This window comes from Mastigoproctus giganteus, chromosome 12, assembly GCF_048544385.1.
Source record: "Mastigoproctus giganteus isolate SK-2022 chromosome 12, ASM4854438v1, whole genome shotgun sequence".
Classification (NCBI taxonomy): Eukaryota; Metazoa; Arthropoda; class Arachnida; order Uropygi; family Thelyphonidae; genus Mastigoproctus; species Mastigoproctus giganteus.
This window is the reverse complement of record NC_143586.1, coordinates 14,941,917-14,965,741: the sequence shown is the minus strand read 5'-3', so window position 1 is coordinate 14,965,741 and position 23,825 is coordinate 14,941,917. Positions and strand designations below refer to the sequence as shown.

Genomic DNA, 23,825 nt, shown 5'->3' with positions numbered 1-23,825 from the left:
TGGATTCTTTCTTTAAATTAGATTGAATTTATCAAAAAGTTAATGGACTGTATGTCTCCTTTTATATTAAGATTAATTCTTTTACTGTGTTACTAAAATACTGTATAGAACAAAATATATACTGTACAATATTTTCATCTGTTAATTGCTTTTCTCTTAGTTTATCTCATAAATAAAATAAAATCTTTAAAAAGAGTGTTAATCCTACTGTATTGTTAGACAAGGCTTTTGTTTTTACTATTTTATTTTATTAATTAATTTATTTTTGATATTATTATTAATCATTATTCTTAGATATATAGTATGTGCCAAAAAAAAAAATAAATAAAAAAATAATAATAATATTAAATGTCAAATTTTGACACTTTTGATACTTGTTACTACAAACCTCTTTATTACAAAATGCAAAAATTTAGGTCCCTTTAACTTTGTATTAACAAGATTCTACTGTATATAAGTGAATCAACATTTTCAAAAATGAACCATATTAAGAACAAGTTTCAATGTCGGCTAATAAATGACCATCTGTGAAATTTGTTTCAAATATCAAGTACAAAATTTGTTCAGATTTTAGAAATTGTTTTAGAATAAAAAAAAAAAGAAGTCACTTCTCTCATTAATATGTACATAAATTTTAACATTGCATCTATAGTAATTACATAAATACAAATATCACCTAATATTTATTAGACGATTTATTAATTTTAATTTAATTTCAACCATACAGAACATAAGATTTTTTTTCTAATATGGACTGTGATGAAAACTAATTGGTAACCCATGCCTCGGACTATGCACTTGTAAGGGTTGTTGTTGAACGTTGTGAACTTGGAAAGGTTGTCCAGAGGACCACCTCAGATCACAATTTGGTGATGGCTCTTCTCCAATGGAGCCTTTCTCTTGAGACCATTCTCAGCCTCGTACTTTTTGACATTACAAAAATGCCAAAATGGAATGACTTGCAAGATTTCTATTCTTTTTGTTGTTTGGATTACTGTTTTAAATCTCGTGATATCAGTGTTTGCTCAGGTTGTGTAGCTAAAATTATTCTTGTGTGAATGAATTCCTTTAAATCTTGTCCTTTATCTAAACCTTGGTTTAGATAAAGGACAAGATTTAAAGGAATTCATTTTACCAATAAATGTACTAAAGGCTGTTCAAGATAAGAATATTGCATATCACAACTAATTTGCATCCAAATCTTCAGGATCATTTTCTGCCTACACTAAAACTCACAACAACTGCAAAGCAGTAATTAATCAGTCCAAACTAGATTTTAAACAAGACAAGAGTACAAAACTTGCTTCTTAGTCTCTTGCCAAAGCTACTGGTCGCAACTTTTGCCCACCTCTGTTAAAACCTGATGGGTCTATTGCCAGTTCAGCTAAAGATAAAGCTGATCTGCCTGCATCCTATGTTTCTTCTAATTCCTGTATTGAATATCTCTGGAAACTGCCTCATACCATTTCCAGTACACTCCACTTAATGCCTCCTGTGGTTTTCTGTTAAATGTTATCAGGGGAATTTTGAATATGGATGCCTAGAAACCTCAAAAGATGTTCTCAAAACCTGCACTCCTGAGCTTACTCCTAAACTGTGTCACCTATTTATTCTTTCTTATTCTACTGGTGTTTTTCCTTCTGCTTGGAAATTTGCTCATGTCCAACTAGTTCCCAAAAAGAGTGACAAATCCTTCCCATCGCTCTTACTTCTACTCTTTCTGAAATAATATAAGAAATCCATTAACTGCCAACTGCTAAACTGTATTGAAACCTTCCATTTGATCAATGATCGCCAATATGGATTCCAGTGTCAACCACTGGTGACATACCAGTTTATGTCACCCACCTATAGGCAAATTCAATGCAAAAGTTTGGTGAAACTCAAGCAATTGCTCTTGACATTTCAAAGGCTTTTAATTGTATTTGACATAAAGGTCTTCTAAATCACCTTCCAACTTATGGATTGCCAACTGTTTTCTGTAATTCGTATCCAGTTTTACCTTAACTGCTCACTGTGGGTGATGAGAGACAGCTCTCTGTCTTCTAACTTCTCCACTAATGCTGGTGTTCTCCGAGATTCAGTTCTTTCGCCCACTCTTCCTCTTGTACATTAATGACCTTCTTCCATTGACTGGAAATCCAATTCATAGGTTTGCTGATGATAGCACATAGCCTTCCAACTCCCAGTCTGAGAAACCTTGCCCTGCACAAACAACTTCAACTTCTTGAATATCCACTATCATTTCCTTAAATGCTGATCGCCAGGTAATTCACCAATGGGGCAAGGATAACTTCGTTAATTTTACTCCTAAAACTCAGTCCAGTCATATATCTTGTTAAAAGGATTCTTCTGCTATGCTTATCTTTGACGACACTCAGATTTCTAGACAAGATCACGTATCTCTATTATAGGGATTACCTTGACTCCTGACCTCTCTTGACATAAGCATATCACAAACAGTGCATCCTCTGTATTTAAAAAACTGGGGTTTTCTCTTTTGCTCTTGGTGTTAATTTTCTTCTGAACAGCTACTCACTCTGTACATATCTCAAATCTCCCTACCATGGAATATTGTTCCCCCATCTGGGGCAATGCCCCATAACCTCTGTCAGGCTTCTAGACTCCATTCAAAAGAGGGCAGTTAGGTCAATTAATGACTTCTCTTACAGAGTCTCTCTACTCTGTCTCATAGACATTCTGTTTCTGCTACATGACTTTTCTATAGATACCTCCATGGACACTGTTCTTCCGAGTTGGTTTTATAATCCCCCCCCCCCTTCCAAACCAGTCCAAACACATGCCACAACCAGTCAGCAACCTTTTACTTTCCAACTTAACTCATAGAACCAACTTTTCTACTTCTTCCTTTCCAACTTTTCTTTATTCCTTCTGTTTTTTTGGAACAATCTCCCTTCACACGTATTTTCTGAAAATTACAATCTATAGAAATCCAAGTCTAATGTGAACATTTTTCTCCTTTCATCTTCTCAGCTTTCAACCCATGCACAGTACTAAATACTACAAGTTCCTATACCTTTCATGTTCAGGGTTTTCATAAAAAAAAAAAAAAAAAAATTTGGACTCTGCATTACCATTTAGATTTTACTATATCTAAATTAAAATTTTGCCCAATTAAGTGCTTTTTTCTAAATTGGAACGCTCTTCCTTATCCTTGGTTTAGTCTAAAAACATCATCGGTGTATACCTCTGTAAAGAGCATTAACCATTTTAAATGAAATGGTTTATGATCTATGAAAAAAATAATAACACAACTGTCACAGTGTGAAAAATGCTATACAAACTGCTAAATTCGCATATACTGAAGAGCAAACAACATATACAGCACTGTGTTTTTATATTTTTAATAAAATTGGTGTACATTCATTTCAGAAGTACTCCAATAATGTTTATAGATGAAACAGAGACAAGGAACACTTTCCCGTTGGAAAAAAAAAAGCAGTTGTCAGGCAAAATTTTAATTTAGAAATCATAAAATCTAAACACTTAGTCCAATTTTAACAACAAATTCAAAAATTTCAACCCAAAAAAGGTCCAAACTACAAACTACCTCATTTCAATTAAAAGGCATGATATATGCCTTTTAATTGAAATGTCCTGTACATAAAGGTAATTACTGCCATTGAAGATTTTATATTAGTCCACATTTATTTTTTAACAAATGTATTTGACATTCCAGGCATGTTTTTTTTTTTAATTATTTGAAAAAAAAGATATTTATTAAACTGAAATTAATACAACATTTTTTTTCAAATACAATAAGCATCTTTGAATTCAAAACTAAAGCAGTAAACACTGTTATCGGAAATTTACTATATTTTCTAAAAGTATCCAGAATAAAGTCCACCAGTGTTTCCTCACCAATTTTCTCTAAAGGATGATGCAGTATTTTCTGTTCTTCTTTTGATTTACTATGAATTACAAGAGATTTAGCTGACACATAAGAGACTGAAATCTGGCTCACCATACTAACTGTAGTTTTTTTGTAATTTTTCAACCGCAAACAGGCAATTCCAATAACCAGAGAATTTGCAGAAATAAGGCATGCAGAAGGAGGAAGATAATTAAAGGACAAATAAAATAATATATACAGTCCAAGGAATATCAAGTAACAAGAATAAATTATAAATCTTAATGGTGATGTCTGATTTAATGGAAAAAAAAAAAAAAAAAACTACAAGCTTAAATAAAAATGGCATCCAACATAAAAGTAAGCATCTATATACCATTGAGGAAAAATTAGTAACACTATTAAAATCACTTAAAAACTTTCCTGGCAACTTTTACTTGAACAAATAAATATAGCAGAGTGAAATTTTAGTCAAGATACTCGCTATTCTGTGATGCATTCACACTGCAATTCCACCCATTCTAATCAACGAACTGTTAGTCTAAGAAATGTACTGCTTACGCACATTTCTAATATACTGCTTATGTAATAAATGATATTCAAGAACACAATTTTTTTCAACGTATGCAAGCTTAAATACCACCGTGTGTGTGTGCAGGAAACAAATATTAAAGACTTGGTCACACTACGGTGTAGAAATTACGTAGTTTATTAGAAGACAAAGTATGACTGGTTTAAAGGCTGTGGGATCTGATAATAAAGTGAGCAATTTCTAAGAGTGATAAGTTTGATTCCCCAGTACAGTTTACAGATACACACACAGCTACATATAGATATTTCATTCCTTGTATAAAACACCACAGAAGACTATTTTAACAAGTAATGAATAATATACTTCAACATATTTAGGAATGTTTCTTTCACAACAGCTGTTTACGATATTATTCTCATTACATGATGCAAATATTTTGTTTATGGCTAAAAAAAAAGTGAGCAATTTCTACAAGTGATAAGTTTGATTCCTCGTACAGTTTATACACACACAACTCCATATTATTAGTAGTAGTAGTAGCATGTGGTGCAAGAAAGCAAGTGTATGAGTTTATGCAGCATCAGCCAAAAAAAAAAAAAAAAAAAAACACTATTCCCTCAATATGCCTGTCCAGTTCCTCCTTAAATTTATTCAACCTATCAACTTCCACAATGACAGATGGAAGTTTGTTCCAGCAGTTAACCACCCGCTGGCTAAAGGCAAATTTCCGCACATCTATTCTACATCTGTCTTTTCTTAATTTGATTTTATGACCCCTTAGGTTCGTAATCTGAACAAGTGGAAGGATCCCATCAGAATTCAGCGTGCTCAACCCAAGGCCTTATAAACCTCAATCAAATCACCGCACAGCTGCCTAGTCTCCAGCAACTGCAATTTGCAGAACTTAAGCATCTCTTGGTAAGAGGATCCCTTCATTCCCCTCACCAATCTTGTTGCCCATCTCTGTACACACTCAAGCAAATCTACATCCTTCCTAAAATGAGGAAGGATGTAGATTTGCCAGACCTGTACGCAGTACTCAAGGTGTGGCCTGACCATTGCCTTATACAAAGGGACAATCACCTCCTTTTCCCTGCTAGCAAAATTCCTATATATCATTGACAAAACCCCATGACCTGCCCTGGCAGCCTGTCTGCATTGCTCAGAAAACTTCATATCTGACTGCACAATTACTCCCAGGTCTTTTTCATTTTCTACCACCTTAAGTGTAGTACCACACAGTTGGTACGTTTCTCTGGGGTTACTTCTACCCATATGCAGTACTTTGCATTTGTCAAGGTTAAACTTCAGTTGCCACTTCTTAGCCCAGCTGCCCAAATTATCTACATCCTGTTGCAGTAGCACACTGCCATTAATAACCCTGCCAACCTTTGTATCATCTGCAAACTTCGACACTAAGCCTGATATACCTTCATCAATATCACTGATAAATATACAAAACAACAGTGGACCCAACACCGAACCCTGTGGGACTCCACTAATAACATTAGTCAAACACAAGTATTTGATTACTTGTATAAAATACTACACGAGACAATTTTAACAAGTAATGAATGATATATTTCAACATATTTAGAAATGTTTCCTTCACACCAGCTTTTTATAATATTAGCCTTATCACATTATGCAATTATTTCATTTATTGCATATATTTCTTAACGGCTTTTTCTTCTATATGAGAAATATGCTCATTTGTCAATCACTATTAAAAAAAAATGAATGGTTGATAACGCTCAAGGATGCATAAATACACACTTCAAAATGTTTAATTTTTTAGTATTATTTATTGGTTTTTTACACGATAGATGCCACTTTTATGGAATTCGTCGTGTTAATATCATCCATATAAACACCAAACTTGGCAATTCTGGACATGATTGGATATGCAAATGGTACATATTCTTATTTCTTTCTCTATATTACAATACAGAAAAGAAACCAGAATGCATATCATTAAGATTACACTATAATGCTTATGCTATATTGTAAATCACGAACAATTACACTTCAGTGCCAAGATAATAAAATAATACGATACCTTTGTCTCTTTCTTCGCCCATGATTGATCTCGCAATTACACTTCACTGGTATTTGCCACAACTGCAAGAATGAGGGAAATATATTGAGACAAATCAATTATTACAAATTATAAAACAACTGACTTACTTTGAATTAAACGAATTTCGTTTACCTTTTCTTGATTTATTTGACGATTTTCACATCAGCGAAATAACGAACTAATTACGATACCAACTTTTGCTGAGGCCGAAGGCTTCAAGATATATATCGTACATATAATGCACTTCAATAACTATATCACCAAAAGAGTAATTAATATTTAACACCCACTATTAATATAACAAAAAGACACAATAATTTTTTTTTGGCTTAATTCAACCAATATATACTTATACACATAACACGTATATTCCTTACAATCAAATGTTACTTCTACACAAGCAAAATGGCTTTCGTAATCTAAGGCGCCGCTTATATATTACTAAAACACGTATTTATAATTACAGATTGACAAAATGATCTGAATGTATATATTCAAACACACGCACAAAATATTTTAAAATTGATATAGGCAAACTGAATATTTAAAATTAGGAGCAAGTGAAATTATAATAAGGTACACTAATTGTAATTAATTAACCACACTGTAATTAGCATTAGTACAGGCATATGATGCACAAAAGCAAACTTATACAGCTGTTTTTATTGCTATTATATTTTAGAAGCATAGGTAACTAAGGCAGTGTTGCTTCGTAAATATTGTCGGTAAATTGTGTTTGTTCTGAGGTCGATTTTATGTTTACTGGATGAAACACGAAATTGCGGGAGAAAAATCCATACGCCTGAGACCGACTAACTCGGCTACCTTATGTAAAAGGCCAACAAAAATTCCTCCACTCAACAATGGGATTCGAACTCAGGTCTTTTCCACTCGCTGTACGGAGCACGGCGATCCTACCAAGTGTGCTACACACGAGGGCAGCTTGTTCAGAATCAGCCAAAAAATATATATATATATATTCCCACTTCACCTATCAATTTGCTCGAAAAGTTAGCATTAGCATTAGCATTAGCATTAGTAGAGGCATTTGATGCAAGAAAGCAAGCTTATCCAGCATCAGCCAAAAAAAAAAAAAAAAAAACCCACTTCCACTTCACCCCTCTGTTCGTTCAAAATACCTGTCCAGCTGAGCCTTAAACTTCTTAAGGCTATCAACCTCCACCACAAGGGATGGAAGTCTCTTCCACCAACCAACCACCCGCTGGCTAAAGGCAAATTTCCGCCCGTATATCCTACATCTGTCTTTCCTCAATTTGAATTTATGCCCTCTCAGGTGATTTTTCTGAGCTAGAGGAAGAATCCCATCAGCATTGAGCATGCTTAATCCATTCAAGGCTTTATACACCTCTATCAGATCACCTCGCTGGTGCCTAGTCTCCAGACACTGTAATTTGCAAAACTTAAGCCTTTCTTCGTAAGAGCACCCCTTTGTTCCATTCACTAATCTTGTTGCCCTTCTCTGTACTCGTTCCAGCAGCTCTACATCCTTCTTGAAATGAGGCCTCCAGACCTGTATACAGTACTCTAGGTGTGGCCTGACCATAGCCTTATACAATGGAATAATCACCTCCTTATACCTGCTGGAAATATTCCTGTATATCATTGACAATACTCCATGAGCTACTCTTGCAGCCCGTCTGCACTGCTCAGAGAACTTCATATCTGCCTGCACAACCACCCCCAAGTCCCTTTCATTCTCTACCACTATCAGTGTAGTACCACAGAGTTGATACGTTGCTCTGTGGTTGCTGTTTTCCCATGTGTACTACTTTACATTTGTCAATGTTAAACTTCATTTGCCACCTCTCAGCCCATCTGCTCAACCTTTCCAGATCCTGTTGCAGCAGCATAGTGTCAGTAGTGTCCTTGACAACCCAGCCAACCTTTGTATCGTCTGCAAACTTGGACATTAAGCCCGATATACCATCATCAATATCATTTATAAATACAGAAAACAATAATGGACCCAACACTGAGCCCTGAGGGACTCCACTAATGACATCAGTCCACGATGAGCAGTGTCCATTGATTACCACTCTCTGTCTTCTCTCCCTCAACCACTCCTTTATCCATAGCAGCAATTTGCCTCCAATGTCACACTGCCCCAATTTGTGTAGCAGTCTTCCATGTGCAACAGTATCAAAAGCCTTTCTAAGATCCAAGTATATAATATCAAAGTTATTCCCTGCATCCAGTTCTTTTGTGACTGCATCATAGTATCCAATCAAGTTATTCAGGCAAGACCTCCCGTTAACAAAACCATGCTGTGTCTGAGCTATAACTGAAGTCTTGTCTAAATGATCCTGCAGTGCTTCTTTAACCAGTGCTTCCATTAATTTTCCTGGAACAGAAGTTAAGCTCACAGGTCTTTAATTACTTGTGTCAGCTTTTGATCCTCCTTTGTGAATTGGGGTCACATTTGCACATTTCCAGTCTATGGGTACCTCCCCTGAGTCCAAGGAAGCTGCCATAATTATGGCTAAGGGTTTGCTTACTTCCTTTGCTGCCTCCTTTAATATAACTGGATAGATCCCATCCACCCCGGGTGCCTTTCTTGTTTTTATCTTCAACAGTTTCTCCTCCACTTTACTCCCAGTTATTTCAAGATTCTGTAGCTTACTGCTAGAGTTGAATACACCTCTGGCATTCCCCTCGCTGAATAACTCCTCATGTGTGAATGTCGATGCAAAATATTCATTTAGTTTGTTAGCTACCTGAGCAGGGTCATCAACAGTTGACCCATTGATATCAAGTGGACCAATCTGATTCATCCCCTTCCTTCTAGAGTTTACATAAGTAAAGAACTCTTTGCTGTTTTTCTTTGCATCCCTTGCCAAGGATTTCTCTTAATCTGCCTTCGCTTGCCTAACCTCCTTTGTAACTTGGTTGCATATCAACTTGTATCTATCATAGGCTTCTGTGTCATGTGTTAATTTGTATATATCCCATGCATTTTTCTTCTCTGCCATATGCCTCATTAGTTCATCTGACATCCATTTTGGCCTAAACCTTGAACAATATTCCTTAGTTGGTATGTAAAGCCTAGTAGCTTCCAAGATAAGTTCTTTGAATGCTTCCCATTTTGAATTTGCTGTTGGTAACATCATCAGTTGGTCCCACTGCATAGAATTTAAATACTGTCTCAGTCCATCGTAGTCGCCTTTACGGAAGCAATAACCCTTCCCTTTACCCCAAATGGCAGTTACCTCTTTGAGTAAATCCCACTTCAGCACACTGTGATCACTGCCATCTAGTGGTTCATTTACCTGCAGATTCTTAATGCATGAAGAATCACTGCTGATAATCAAATCAAGAGTATTACTCCCTCTAGTTGCCTCCCGAACATGCTGATGTAGAAAACAATCATCCAATAAATACACAAAAGCCCTGCTAGTGTGTGAGTAACCAGCCCCCAAATTCCAGTCAATATCTGGGAAATTAAAATCTCCCATTATAAGACACTCTGATTTACTGGCCCACTCTATTTCCCTGTACAGTTCCTTATTATACTCATCAGAGTCATTTGGCCTATAGCACACTCCTACTCTCAATTTTGATCTCCCAATGTTTATGTCACACCAAACTGACTCCACACTGCACTGTCCAGCGATGTCGACTGGCTTCACTTCCTTGGTTTTTATGTGTTTCTTAACTAATAGCATAACCCCTCCCCCATTCCTATCCTGTCTATCCTTTCTGTAGACGTTGTACTCCCCAAATTCCAGTTCTGCATCCCTTATATCTTTGTGACACCACGTCTCTGATATCCCAACAATATCTGCCTTTGATGTTTTGAGCAATACCTCAAATTCATCAAATTTATTTACTAAACTCCTAGCATTGGTGTACACGAAAGTATACCTGCACCCGTTTCTATTCTTAGCTACCCTAACACAACCCATGTGTTTACTTGTACCGCAATGGCTCCCAGCAGTCTCTGAAATATCGAGCATCTTGTTTTTCAGGCTTCTGCTTATTCTAATAGAAGCAGTGCAAGAATCTCTTTCACCTCTGCCAGTGGCTATTGTCAATCTATTGGTCTTTGTCTCCCCCCCCAAGCTAGCAGTTTTCCGACCCACCTAACACTGCCTCGATAGCATCAGCAAATAATCTTGCACCCTTACTATTTACTCCAGTTTGCTCCAGTTCTTCATTCAATTTATTTAAGCTATCAACTTCCACAATGACGGATGGTAGTCCGTTCCAGCAATCAATCACCTACTCGCTAAATGCAATTTCCGCGCATTCATTCTACAAATGACTTCCTCAGTTAGAATTTATGCCACCATAGGTGCATAAGAGTAGGAGACCAGCGGAATTACTTAACAAGTACAGGTCACTGTTGAAAAAAAGCCGTGAAGTAGGGTTGAATTTGAAAGTGTCTGCAATTCTGCCCAGAAACGATAGGAGGGAGTATATGATGAGAGCTTTGTCGATCAATTCGGCACTGGAAAGATTGTGCAAGGCTGAAGGGGTAGAATTTTTTTCAGCCTGGACTGTACTTGTTAACAGGAGAGATTGCTTCTACAGGGATGGGATACACTTAAATAGAAAGGGTGCAAGAATATTAGCTGATGCTATCGAGGCAGTGTTAGGTGGGCCGGAAAACTGCTAGCTTGGGGGGGAGACAAAGACTAATGGATTAACAGTAGCCACTGGCAGAGGTGAAAGAGATTCTTGCACTGCTTCTATTGGAATGAGCAGAAGCCTGAAAAACAAGATGCAGGATATTTCAGAGACTGCTGGAAGTCATTGCGGTACAAGTAAACACATGGGTTGTGTTAGGGTAGCTAAGAATAGAAACAGGTGCATGTATACTTGCGTGTACACTAATGCTAGGAGTTTAGTAAATAAATTTGATGAATTTGAGGTATTACTCAAAACATCAAAGGCAGATATTGTTGGGATATCAGAGACGTGGTGTCACACAGATATAAGGAATGCAGAACTGGAATTTGGGGAGTACAATGTCTACAGAAAGGATAGACAGGATAGGAAGGGAGGAGGGGTTATGCTATTAGTTAAAAAACACATAAAATCCAAGGAAGTGAAGCCAGTTGACATCGCTGGACAGTGCAGTGTTGAGTCAGTTTGGTGTGACATAAGCATAGGTAAATCAAAATTGAGAGTAGGAGTGTGCTATAGGCCTAATGACTCTGATGAGTATAATAAGATACTGTACAGGGAAATAGAGTGGGCCAGTAAATCAGAGAGTCTTATAATGGGGGATTTTAATTTCCCAGATATTGACTGGAATTTGTGGGTTGGTCACTCACACACTAGCAAGGCTTTTGTGGATTTATTGGATGATTGTTTTCTACACCAGCATGTTCGGGAGGCAACTAGAGGGAGTAATACTCTTGATCTGATTATCAGTAGTGATTCTTCATGCATTAGGAATCTGCAGATAAATGAACCACTGGGTGGCAGTGATCACAGTGTGCTGAAGTGGGATTTACTCAAGGAGGTAACTACCATCAGAGGTAAAGGGAAGGGTTTTGCTTTCGTAAAGGCGACTATGATGGTCTGAGACAGTATTTAAATTCTATACAGTGGGACCAACTGATGATGCTACCAACAGCAAATTCAAAATGGGAAGCATTCAAGGAACTAATCTTGGAAGCTACCAGGCTTTACATACCCACCAAGAAATATTTTTCAAGGTTCAGGCCTAAATGGTTGTCAGATGAACTAATGAGACATATGGCAGAGAAGAAAAATGCATGGGATACATACAAATTAATGGGTGACGTGGAAGACTATGATAGATATAAGTTGGTCTGTAACCAAGTCACAAAGGAGATTAGGCAGGCAAAGGCAGATTATGAGAAATCCTTGGCAAAGGATGCAAAGAAAAACAGAAAAGAGTTCTTTACCTATTTAAACTCAAGAAGGAAAGGGATGAATCAGATTGGTCCACTGGATGTTGATGGTTCAACAGTTGAGGATCCAGCTCAGGTGGCTAACAATCTAAACGAGTATTTTGCATCTACATTCACACATGAGGAGTTATTCAGGAAGGGGAATGTCGTAGGTGAAGTAAACATTGGCAGTGAGCTAGATGATTTTCTAATAACTGAGAGGAAAGTGGAGGAGAAATTGTGAGGATAAACATAAAAAAGGCACCCGGGGTGGATGGGATCTATCCAGTTATATTAAAGGAGGCAGCAAAGGAAGTAAGCAAACCCTTAGCCATAATTATGAGAGCTTCCTTAGACTCAGGGGAGGTACCCATAGACTGGAAATGTGCAAATGTGACCCCAATTCACAAAGGAGGATCAAAGGCTGACACAAGTAATTATAGACCTGTTAGTTTAACTTCGGTTCCAGGAAAATTAATGGAGGCACTGGTTAAAGAAGCACTGCAGGATCATCTGGACAAGAATTCAGTTATAGCTCAGACACAGCATGGGTTTGTTAAGGGCAGGTCTTGTCTGACCAATTTGATTGGATACTATGATGTAGTCACAAAAGAACTGGATGCAGGGAATAACTTTGATATTATATATTTGGATCTTAGAAAGGCTTTTGATACTGTTGCGCATGGAAGACTGCTGCACAAATTGGAGAAATGTGGCATTCGAGGCAAATTGCTGCTATGGATAAAGGGATGGTTGAGTGGCAGAAGACAGAGAGTGGTAATCAATGGACACTGCTCAACGTGGACTAATGTTATTAGTGGAGTTCCTCAGGGTTCAGTGTTGGGTCCATTGTTGTTTTCTGTATTTATAAATGATATTGATGATGGTGTATCAGGTTTAATGTCCAAGTTTGCAGACGATACAAAGGTTGGCGGGGTTGTTAAGGACACTACTGATACTATGCTGCTGGAACAGGATCAGGAAAGGTTGAGCAGACGGGCTGAGAGGTGGCAAATGAAGATTAACATTGACAAATGTAAAGTACTACATATGGGAAACAGTAACCCCAGATCAACGTATCAACTCTGTGGTACTACGCTGACAGTGGTAGAGAATGAAAAGGACCTGGGGGTAATTGTGCAGGCAGATATGAAGTTCTCTGAGCAGTGCTGCCGAGCTGCAAGAGTAGCTCATTGTGTCTTGTCAATGATATACAGGAATTTTTCTAGCAGGGACAGGGATGTGATTATTCCCTTGTATAAGGCATTGGTCAGGCCACACCTTGAGTACTGTATACAGGTCTGGAGGCCTCATTTCAAGAAGGATGTAGAGCTGCTGGAACGAGTACAGAGAAGGGCAACAAGATTAGTGAATGGAACAAAGGGTTGCTCTTACGAAGAAAGGCTTAGGTTTTGCAAATTACAGAGCCTGGAGACTAGGCATCGCCGAGGTGATCTGATAGAGGTGTATAAAGCTTTGAATGGTTTGATCATGCTCAATGCCGATGGGATTCTTCCTCTTGCTCAGAATAATCACCTGAGAGGGCATAAATTCAAATTGAGGAAGGACGGATGTCGGATAGATGTGCGGAAATTCGCCTTTAGCCAGCGGGCAGTTGGTTTGTGGAATAGACTTCCATCGCTTGTTGTTGAAGTTGATAGCCTAAACAAATTTAAGGCTCAGCTGGACAGGTATTTCGATCGAATTGAGGGGTGAAATGGGAGTAGTGGTTGTTTTTTTTTTTTTTTTTTTTTTTTGGCTGATGCTGAATAAGCTTGCTTTCTTGCATCATATGCCTCTACTAATGCTAATGCTAATGCTAATGCTAATTTGAGCATGAGGAAGAATCCCATCGGCATCGAGCTTCTTCTTCTTCTTCTTTTCTTCTTTCGTCCTTAGCTGGCACCTGGGGGAGGCGGTTGGCCACGCAACCAGTATGCTGCTGTAGGTGCCGCAGGGTTCCGGACTTGCTCTGTGATGTTCTTCCATACCTTACGATCAATGGCGTCAGTCCTGGCCTGGTTAAGGTCGAGACGTCGGCTCTTCAAGTCATCTTCCACTTGCTTGGCCCATGTTTTCCTAGGCGCGGTCCGTTGGATGCTCCATTGGGTGGGTCGTTGTCTCCAAAGGAGTGTGGATGGTATTCTGTTCGTGCCCATTCTACATACGTGGCCAAACCATCTAAGCCTTCGCTTCTGGATTTGGTCGGCAATGGTTGGTTGCTGTTGGCATCTGGCGCGGATGGTATCATTAGTGATGCGGTCGCGAAGAGAGATGCCCAAGATCTGCTGCAGGCATCGCATTTGGAATACCTCAAGTTTTTTCAAATCTAACTTGAGACAAATCCATGTTTCCGATCCGTAAAGAAGAATGGGCAGGATCAAAGTCCGGAAGAATCGGATTTTAGTCTTTGTGGAAATGTTGGTCCTCTTCCACAGACACCATTTGAGCGAGGCGAACGCAGTGGCCGCCTGTCCAATTCTGCTGTGGATTTCCATGGTGGATGCAACTTTCTTCTCCTGGACCAGCGACCCAAGGTACTTAAAGTCCTGCACTTGCTCGATCTGGACGCCTTCGAGATAGATGGTGGCTTGCGACCCATCTGTTGTCAGGGCCTTTGTCTTACCAGCATTGATCTTCAAACCGTATGGCCGGGCAATGCGGGCAATGTCGTAGAGGATGTTCGTGGCTTCAGCGTCGTTACTGGCAAGGATAGCACTATCATCAGCAAACATCAGGTCAGTCACATAGTGATCCTTGTCATATTGTATGCCCTGTCTGTTTCTAAATGCTTGCCTCATAATGGCGTCGACCACGATGTTGAAAAGCAACGGGGAGGCTACATCCCCTTGGCGAACTCCAGTTTGGATGGTAAATTCCTCAGATAAATCGTTCTGGATGCGCACCTGGCTGGTTAAACCGTTGTATGCAGTTTGGAGGAGTGTGATGACTTTTCGAGGTACATGTTCAACCTCTAGTAGTTTCCATAATGCAGGCCGGTGGACACAGTCGAAAGCAGACTTAAAGTCAATGAAAACAATGACGGTTCGCTGTCCACACCGGATCCTCTCCTCCATCAGCTGACAAATGGCAAAGATTTGATCACAGCATCCTCGCCCGGGTCTAAATCCTGCCTGTTCTTCTCGACTGGTTTGCTCGCGATGTTTTTGCAGTCTTGACTGGATGATCTTCATAAAGACCTTTCCGATGATGGAAAGGAGGTTGATGCCACGGTAGTTCTTGCAGTCCCGGTTATCACCTTTCTTGTGGATCGGTACGATAATGGCTTTCCTCCATGTTAGCGGAATTTGTTCAGTGCACCAGATGGTTTTGAGGAGCGAGTGTAGTCGGCGAAGCAGTACATCTCCCCCGGCTTTGATCGCTTCTGTGGTGACTTGGTCCACTCCTGGTGCCCTGCCATTCTTCAGGGATTGTATGGCTGCTTTCACTTCTTCTACTGTAGGCTCAACATCGACCATGGAGACCTCAGGGGGGGGGGGGGTCGATCGAGAGTGCTGTTGCTGGCGGTCCCTGAGGTGGGTCGTGATTATACAAAGCTTTGAAGAATTCACTCCACCGTTGCAGGCGTTCGGATGGTGATCGCACGAAGGTCCCATCAGCATTCTTGATGTTGTCACTAATCAATTTGGTCTTTCCACTCAGACATCTGAGGGTGCGGCATCGAGCTTAATGGGATTTTAAACTGTTCAAGGCCTTATACACCTCAATAAGATCACCTCTCAGAGACCTAGTCTTCAGACACTTTAATTTGAAAATTAGCATTTTTTAGCATTAGCAGAGGCATTTGATGCAAGAAAGCAAGCTTATGCAGCATCAGCCAAAAAAAAAAAAAAAAAAAAACCACTTCCACTTTACCCCTCTGTTCGTTCCAAATACCTGTTCAGCTGAGCCTTAAACTTATTTAGGCTATCAACCTCCACCACAAGGGATGGAAGTCTGTTCCACCAACCAACCACCCGCTGGCTAAAGGCAAATTTCCGCACGTATATCCTACATCTGTCTTTCCTCAATTTGAATTTATGCCCTCTCAGGTGATTTTTCTGAGCTAGAGGAAGAATCCCATCAGCATTGAGCATGCTTAAACCATTCAAGGCTTTATACACCTCTATCAGATCACCTCGCTGGTGCCTGGTCTCCAGACACTGTAATTTGCAAAACTTAAGCCTTTCTTCGTAAGAGCACCCCTTTGTTCCATTCACTAATCTTGTTGCCCTTCTCTGTACTCGTTCCAGCAGCTCTACGTCCTTCTTGAAATGAGGCCTCCAGACCTGTATACAGTACTCTAGGTGTGGCCTGACCATTGCCTTATACAATGGAATAATCACATCCTTATCCCTGCTGGAAAAATTCCTGTATATCATTGACAATACTCCATGAGCTCCTCTTGCAGCCCGTCTGCACTGCTCAGAGAACTTCATATCTGCCTGCACAACCACCCCCAAGTCCCTTTCATTCTCTACCACTGTCAGTGTAGTACCACAGAGTTGATACGTTGCTCTGGGGTTGCTGTTTCCCATGTGTAGTACTTTACATTTGTCAATGTTAAACTTCATTTGCCACCTCTCCGCCAATCTGCTCAACCTTTCCAGATCCTGTTGCAGCAGCATAGTGTCAGTAGTGTCCTTGACAACCCTGCCAACCTTTGTATCGTCTGCAAACTTGGACATTAAGCTTGATATACCATCATCAATATCATTTATAAATACAGAAAACAATAATGGACCCAACACTGAGCCCTGAGGGACTCCACTAATAACATTAGTCCACGATGAGCAGTGTCCATTGATTACCACTCTCTGTCTTCTCCCCCTCAACCACCCCTTTATCCATAGCAGCAATTTGCCTCCAATGTCACACTGCTCCAATTTGTGTAGCAGTCTTCCATGTGCAACAGTATCAAAAGCCTTTCTAAGATCCAAGTATATAATATCAAAGTTATTCCCTGCATCCAGTTCTTTTGTGACTGCATCATAGTATCCAATCAAGTTGGTCAGGCAAGACTTCCCCTTAACAAAACCATGCTGTGTCTGAGCTATAACTGAAGTCTTTCTAAATGATCCTGCAGTGCTTCTTTAACCAGTGCCTCCATTAATTTTCCTGGAACAGAAGTTAAGCTCACAGGTCTATAATTACTTGTGTCAGCCTTTGATCCTCCTTTGTGAATTGGGGTCACATTTGCACATTTCCAGTCTATGGGTACCTCCCCTGAGTCCAAGGAAGCTCTCATAATTATGGCTAAGGGTTTGCTTACTTCCTTTGCTGCCTCCTTTAATATAACTGGACAGATCCCATCCACCCCGGGTGCCTTTCTTGTGTTTATCTTCAACAGTTTTTTCTCCACTTTACTCCCAGTTATTTCAAGATTCTGTAGCTTACTGCTAGAGTTGAATACACCTCTGGCATTCCCCTTGCTGAATAACTGCTCATGTGTGAATGTCGATGCAAAATATTCATTTAGTTTGTTAGCTACCTGAGCAGGATCATCAACAGTTGACCCATCAATATCAAGCTGCTCGAAATTGTCACATGTTATCAATATGGCGCATAATCCCGTTCAACTGCTAAAAAGGCCAAGCATCTATAATATTCTGTGGCAAAATATTCCATTCTTCCACCAGTGGATACCTTAACTAGCGAATTGACCGAGGAGTAGGCTATCAGCGTGCAATGCGACGCACAGGAGCGTTTCACACATGTTCGATCGAATTAAAGTCTGCTAATCGTGCTGACCACGGCAATCATTGGATATTAGCATTAGAAGGGCATATCATGCAAGAAAGCACGCTTATACAGCATCAGCCAAAAAAAAAAAAAAAAAAAAAAATTCCCATTTCATCCAACCATTTGCTCCAAATATTTACACAGTTTTTTCCTTGAATTTATTTAAGCTATCAACTTCCACAATGACCGATGGAAGTTTCTTCAGCAATCAACCACTCGCTGGCTAAAGAAAAATTTCCGCGCATCTATTTTGCAATTGTCTTTCTTCAATTTAAATTAATGATCCCTCAGGTGTGTAATATGAACAAGAGGAAGAATTTCATCAGCACTGAGCTTGATCAAACCATTCAAAACCTTATACACCTCAATCAGACCACCTCGCAGGTGCCTAGTCTCCAGACGCTGCAATTTGCAGAACTTAAGCCTTTATTGGTAAGAGAAACCCTTTGTTCCTCTCACTAATCCTGTTTCACCTCTCTGTACTCCTTCCAGCAGCTCTACATCCTTCCTAAAATGAGACCTCCAGACCGGTATGCAGTATTCGAGGTATCTTCAGTTTCAAAATATTCCTCTAATGTACAGTGGTGTTGTCGTGGGTGTAAAGAAAATCTGGGCTAACCGCACCGCTAAAAAGTCGCAGATAAGGTTCGGGGATCTGTTTTCGGTATCACTCGGCAGTTATGGTACCTCTATCATAAATATAAAGGGAGTGAAGCCGTTGATCATTATTCCACCCACACGAGAATACAGCCTCCACAGTAAGTGTCCCTATCTCTGATGCTGGAGGAAAGGTGTCGCATTCCTGGTTGTCTCCAGATGAAATAACCTCTAGAATCTGTTTATAGGCTAAAACGGAACGCATCAGAGAGCTGTACCCCATTTGTCATGGCTCCAAGTCACATGTTCTTGACACCAGTTTCGACGAGCTCTGAGGTGTTTTCGGGTTAATGGGATACAAACCACCGGCTTCCTTGCGTACAGTCCACTTGAATTAGGCCTTCTTAACAGTGGTTGGAAATGTTTTCACCTGTGCCCGCAGGAACCTAAAGAGATTTGCGATCCTGGACACTGAACAAGCCAGCCAAAAATCGGGACTGAAGTGATGTGGTTGCAATTCGTGTTTTTATAGGCATGGACATGGACATGTGTGGACATGTGTATATGTAAGGGCGGCACCTAGAACGTTTGTTCAACTCCGCCTCGTATCTCTGTGAAGAACAGTACCACTACAATCGGGCCAGATGTGCGTGACGTCGGTTTGTGTGTATTATGTGTATGTTCTGTTGTTCTGTTCTGGCCGCTTGGCTACCCAGGAGCATCAGTCACCTGGACAAATGATTCTGGGTACTCGTCCACACCACGGGAAGGTGGGCCAGTCCCAATAAAACACGTACCGTCTCTAAAGAGACTCTTACCCACCTGGTGTTGTCAGCAGGTGGGCCAGGAACATCTGGGAGCCCATTCCAGAGGCAAGAGAGGAGAAAGAGAGAGTAAAAAAAAAAAAAACTACCCTTGGTGCAGGTTATAAAAAAAAAAAAAAAAAAGAAAAGAAAAAAAATAATAAAAAAGCTAGTGGTGCGTGTAGGTAAAATATTATGATAAAGGTGATACATTGTAATATATTATAATAATAAAGTGATATATTTATGTATGAGAAATAAAAATTGATAGTGTGGCAAATTGAGCAAAAATATAAAAATAAAACGATAATAATTATATTAATAATAAAATAAAAAAAAATAATAATAAATAAATAAAAATAATAAAAATTAAAATAAATAAAATAAAATAAAAAATATATAGAGAAAAAAATAAAATAAAATAAAAAATATATAGAGAAAAAAATAAAATAAAAAAAAAATATATAGAGAAAAAAAAAATAAATAAATAGTAGTAGTAGTAGTAGTGGCATGTGATGCAAGAAAGCAAGTGCAGCTTATGCAGCATCAACCAAAAGAAAAAAAAAAAAAATCACACCATTCCCTCCAAATGCCTGTCCAGTACCTCCTTAAGTTTATTTAACCTATCAACTTCTACAACAACAGATGGAAGTTTGTTCCAGCAATTAATCACCCGCTGACTAAAGACAAATTTCCGCACATCTATTCTACATCTGTCTTTTCTTAATTTGAATTTATGCCCCCTTAGGTTCGTAATCTGAACAAGTGGAAGGGTCCCATGTCTTGCTGTTCTGGATCTTGATCTAATCACTCCTGATTAGATCAAGAGCACAAGCAATCAAACCATTGGTTTTTGAAGTTTACAGGCAACTAGAGCAAGGATCATTCTTGGATGGACTCTTCCCTAATTTGAAACAAAATTGATTCATATTCAGTGCTTAGTATAATCGCTCATTTTAAAATGTAGTGAAATATATTTAGCACCTTCTATTAAAAATTCAAACTAATTCAGACCGACTGCAGCTAATCAGGCAATTCTTTTGTTACTGTTGTCTGAATGATTCACTGAATATGTTTCTACAAGTCACAATTCATTATGATACTGTAATTTCATGGTGCAAAGTCAGTCCTCAAACTTTTTGATCACACTGCATATGGTATAAGAATCTATTTTTACCAGTTTTTTTTTTTTACCATTAAGAATCTATTTTTACCAATAAAAAAGAAAACAATAAATAAAAATATGAATTTAGCCTTCCCCTTCACAAGTGTGAAATCTAGGCTGTAGAATTGTTTATCTGGTTTTGGTTGGCATTGGCATACATGGTCTTTCGCCTGGTAAAAATGCCAGATGCAAAGGCCTCCAGGGAGGAAAGATTGTCTGGAGTCTGGATTAGTTGATCCACATTGGTTGGGGAGAAGTCCAGAATGTCTCTCCGAAGTTGATCTCTGAGATCCTCGTACAAGTCACAGTCAAAAAGAAGGTGGTACCAGTTTTCCTTACCTCCACAAAAGCATAGGTTGGTAGCGAGAAGCCCCAGTTGGTACAGCTTTTCATTCAGGGAGCCGTGGCCGGTCACCAAGAAGGACATTGCAAGCCTGAGAGAGAACCAGGATCTTGCAGTTTTGGTCATCGCAAACTTTACCTCGGGGAGGAATCTTTTGGTTACTGTGCCTTGTGGCGACGTATTCCACCTGTTTTGCCAGATGGTCACCAGTTTGCTGTAACATCTTGTTTTTTTCCCATTTATCATCTGCAGTGAGATTAAGCTCAATACCCAGAATACAGGTTGGTATTTTCTTTCTGATTCTGAAGCAGAGCCCACGGAAGATCGTAAACAAATCAGCGGGTGAGTTGCAGCAATTACCTGAATAGCTGCCATGGAGACAGTCCTGCATATATGGTGGTTGGACAGGATCATTCCTCTTTGAATGGAGTTCAGTTTGTTTCTCATTTTTATAATAACTGCACGGTGGAACCACACACCTGCAGCATAAGTTACAATGAGTAGGAATATGCTTTGTAGTATAGCGATAACGTTCTCTTAGACAAACCCCAATCACTTCGAGAGACTCTGAGGATGGAGGCAGAAAAACCTTTAACTTTGGTGCTGAGGTGTTGGAGGTGTGGGAAGAAGCAGAGTTTGTGGTCTATAGTGACCCCTAAGACCCTTGCTTGCGTAACTAAAGGCAGTTGCACACCAGAGATCTTGATTTGCGGGGGTCTCCGCAGGTCAAGTTTGTTCTTGAAGATCATCATTTTGGATTTAGCTGGATTTATATGGAGCTTGTTTAACGTGGTCCAGATGGAGAGATTGGACAAAACATGCTGAGCATTAGCTTCCAGAGCAGAGCGTGAGTTTCCAGAAACGATGATGGTGAGATCGTCCGCAAATGCTACAATTTTTGTGTTGTCAAAGGAGTTACCAAGCCAATTTTGGAGAACCATGTTCCAGACCAGGGGCCCCAGGACGTAGCCCTGAGGACAACCCCGGTAGACAGGCCTTGTGATCTGAAGAAATTTTGATTTTACTACTATAGAGCGCTCTGAAAAGTAGTTCTGGAACAGCTTGTACAAAATGGAAGGGCATCTGGCGGCACGGAGACGTTCAAGGGCACTTTCCCACCATACAGTGTCAAAGGCTCCTTCGAAGTCGACAAAAATAGCTAATTCATATTTGGAGGTTGAGTTCTCGAGGTGCTGGACCAGATCAAATAGGGCCTCTTCGCAGGAGCGGCCTGGTGTGAAGCCATATGATGGGGAGATTAAATCCTGTGAAAGGAACAAAGTGGTAACTCTGAGGGCCATTAGCCGCTCTAATATTTTTCCAAGGTTAGCCAGTAGTGCAATAGGCTTGAAGGACCGTGGTTCTTCTATAGAGTGCTCCTCCGTTGCACGTCGGATTTCATCAGCGACAGTGCGGGATCTGTGACCATTGATCTGCATGACTTTAAGTTTGACACTATGGCTATTGCTGGTGAGACTGGATTTGTGGATTTGAAGGAGAGGAACTGCCCTGTACAGCTAGGGAGTTATTCATTGGCGTTCCTTATCTTACTTGTTCTAATGCTTGCTCGTATTCAAGACAGAATACATCCCGCACCGAGTACCCATGTTCACGACGTCTTTTCTTGCACTTCACGCAGCTAGGATTCTCATCCTTGTTTGGTCATTGTGCATGGACATGGCCATTACGGGCACAGTGTCCACACGTAGGGGATGATTGCGTACAGCGCTGGGATGTATGTCCATATCCAAGACACAAAAAGCATTTAGTCTCCACGGTGAACGGGCGGAACTTGTGAGAACTATACCCAAGAAAGATCCTGTCAAGTGACATGATTATTCTGAAGATTCTAGGTGATAGTGTGATGACGTTGGTGGGCTGCACAGCTCACCACGTCATCACACTAGAATTAGCTTTGATTGTGAACCTGAGGTTGGTATCCTGTTTTATTTCCTCAAGGGTGACGCCATGGTCAGCAAGTTTTTGTAGACAAGTCCTCAATGATCTCATCTTTGGTAACACTGTGGGAAGATCATACACCAGTATATATGGATTGGTGCGCTTGGGGGGATTCACAGTGACTCCAGCAGAGTAAAATGGGCCGGCAGCTGCGATGTTGTCCAGATCCTCCTTCGTTGTGGTTTCAAGAAGAACTCCCCGGTTCCTAATTGCTCTCAATGACTTGATCTTAACTGTCTTGAAGTCGTTCTTTAGCGTATTCTGTACTATTTCTTTCACCTCTCCACTAGTCTTTACTTCTGACTGTTCAGATGCACCGACCAGCAGAAGATGCTGAGGTTTTTGGGTGTCAGCTTTGGCTATTTGTGGGAGGGGGGACGGTCCTTGAGATGGTATAGCAGATGCTGTCTTGGCTGCCGAGGCATAGGATCTGAGTGGTAGTTTTTTATTCTGTGAGGGGGGCTTCCAGTGCAGGATGAGTTGCGGTTGGAGGGAGCTTGGATAAGGTATCAAGCACTCTTTCAAGGATGCTTGTCTGGGACCTGAGCTGTTCATTTACTGCACGGAGCTTTTCATTATCAATCAGGAGAGCTATGCAGATGGTCTCCAGTCTAGCCCACAGCTCCTGCACAGTATTTGCAGCCGACCTAGTAAATTTGTTATTGTCGTGGTTTAGGAATGCCACTAGATTTTTATGCAGCGTAGATATTACTTGATGAAGGGATGAGGAGTCAGAAGAAGCAGCGACAGCAGGGGCAGAGGAGACAACAATAGCAAGCCTGTTCGAGTATGGGAGCCCTGATGCAACAGTCCGCTCAAGGGCAGAGAGTGACGGAGTAGTTTTTGAAACT

The 23,825-nt window shown here is 40.0% G+C and overlaps 1 protein-coding gene across 3 annotated transcripts in view; it reads right to left on the bottom strand.

Moving 5' to 3' along the window:
• The window catches only part of LOC150076724 (splicing factor U2AF 50 kDa subunit-like), a 221,650-nt gene extending 214,753 nt beyond the window's left edge, over positions 1–6,897 (bottom strand). The window contains exons 1-2 of one of the 3 annotated variants that reach the window (XM_090385651.1): positions 6,616–6,897; positions 6,463–6,524 (exon numbers count right to left, since the gene is read on the bottom strand). In XM_090385651.1, coding sequence (XP_090241777.1) covers positions 6,463–6,484 — 22 coding nt within the window. In that variant the 5' untranslated portion in view covers positions 6,485–6,524; positions 6,616–6,897. The remainder of the gene's footprint in view (positions 1–6,462; positions 6,525–6,615) is intronic. The other 2 variants (XM_090385648.1, XM_090385649.1) reach the window with 2 other exon arrangements.
• Positions 6,898–23,825: the final 16,928 nt, after the last annotated feature.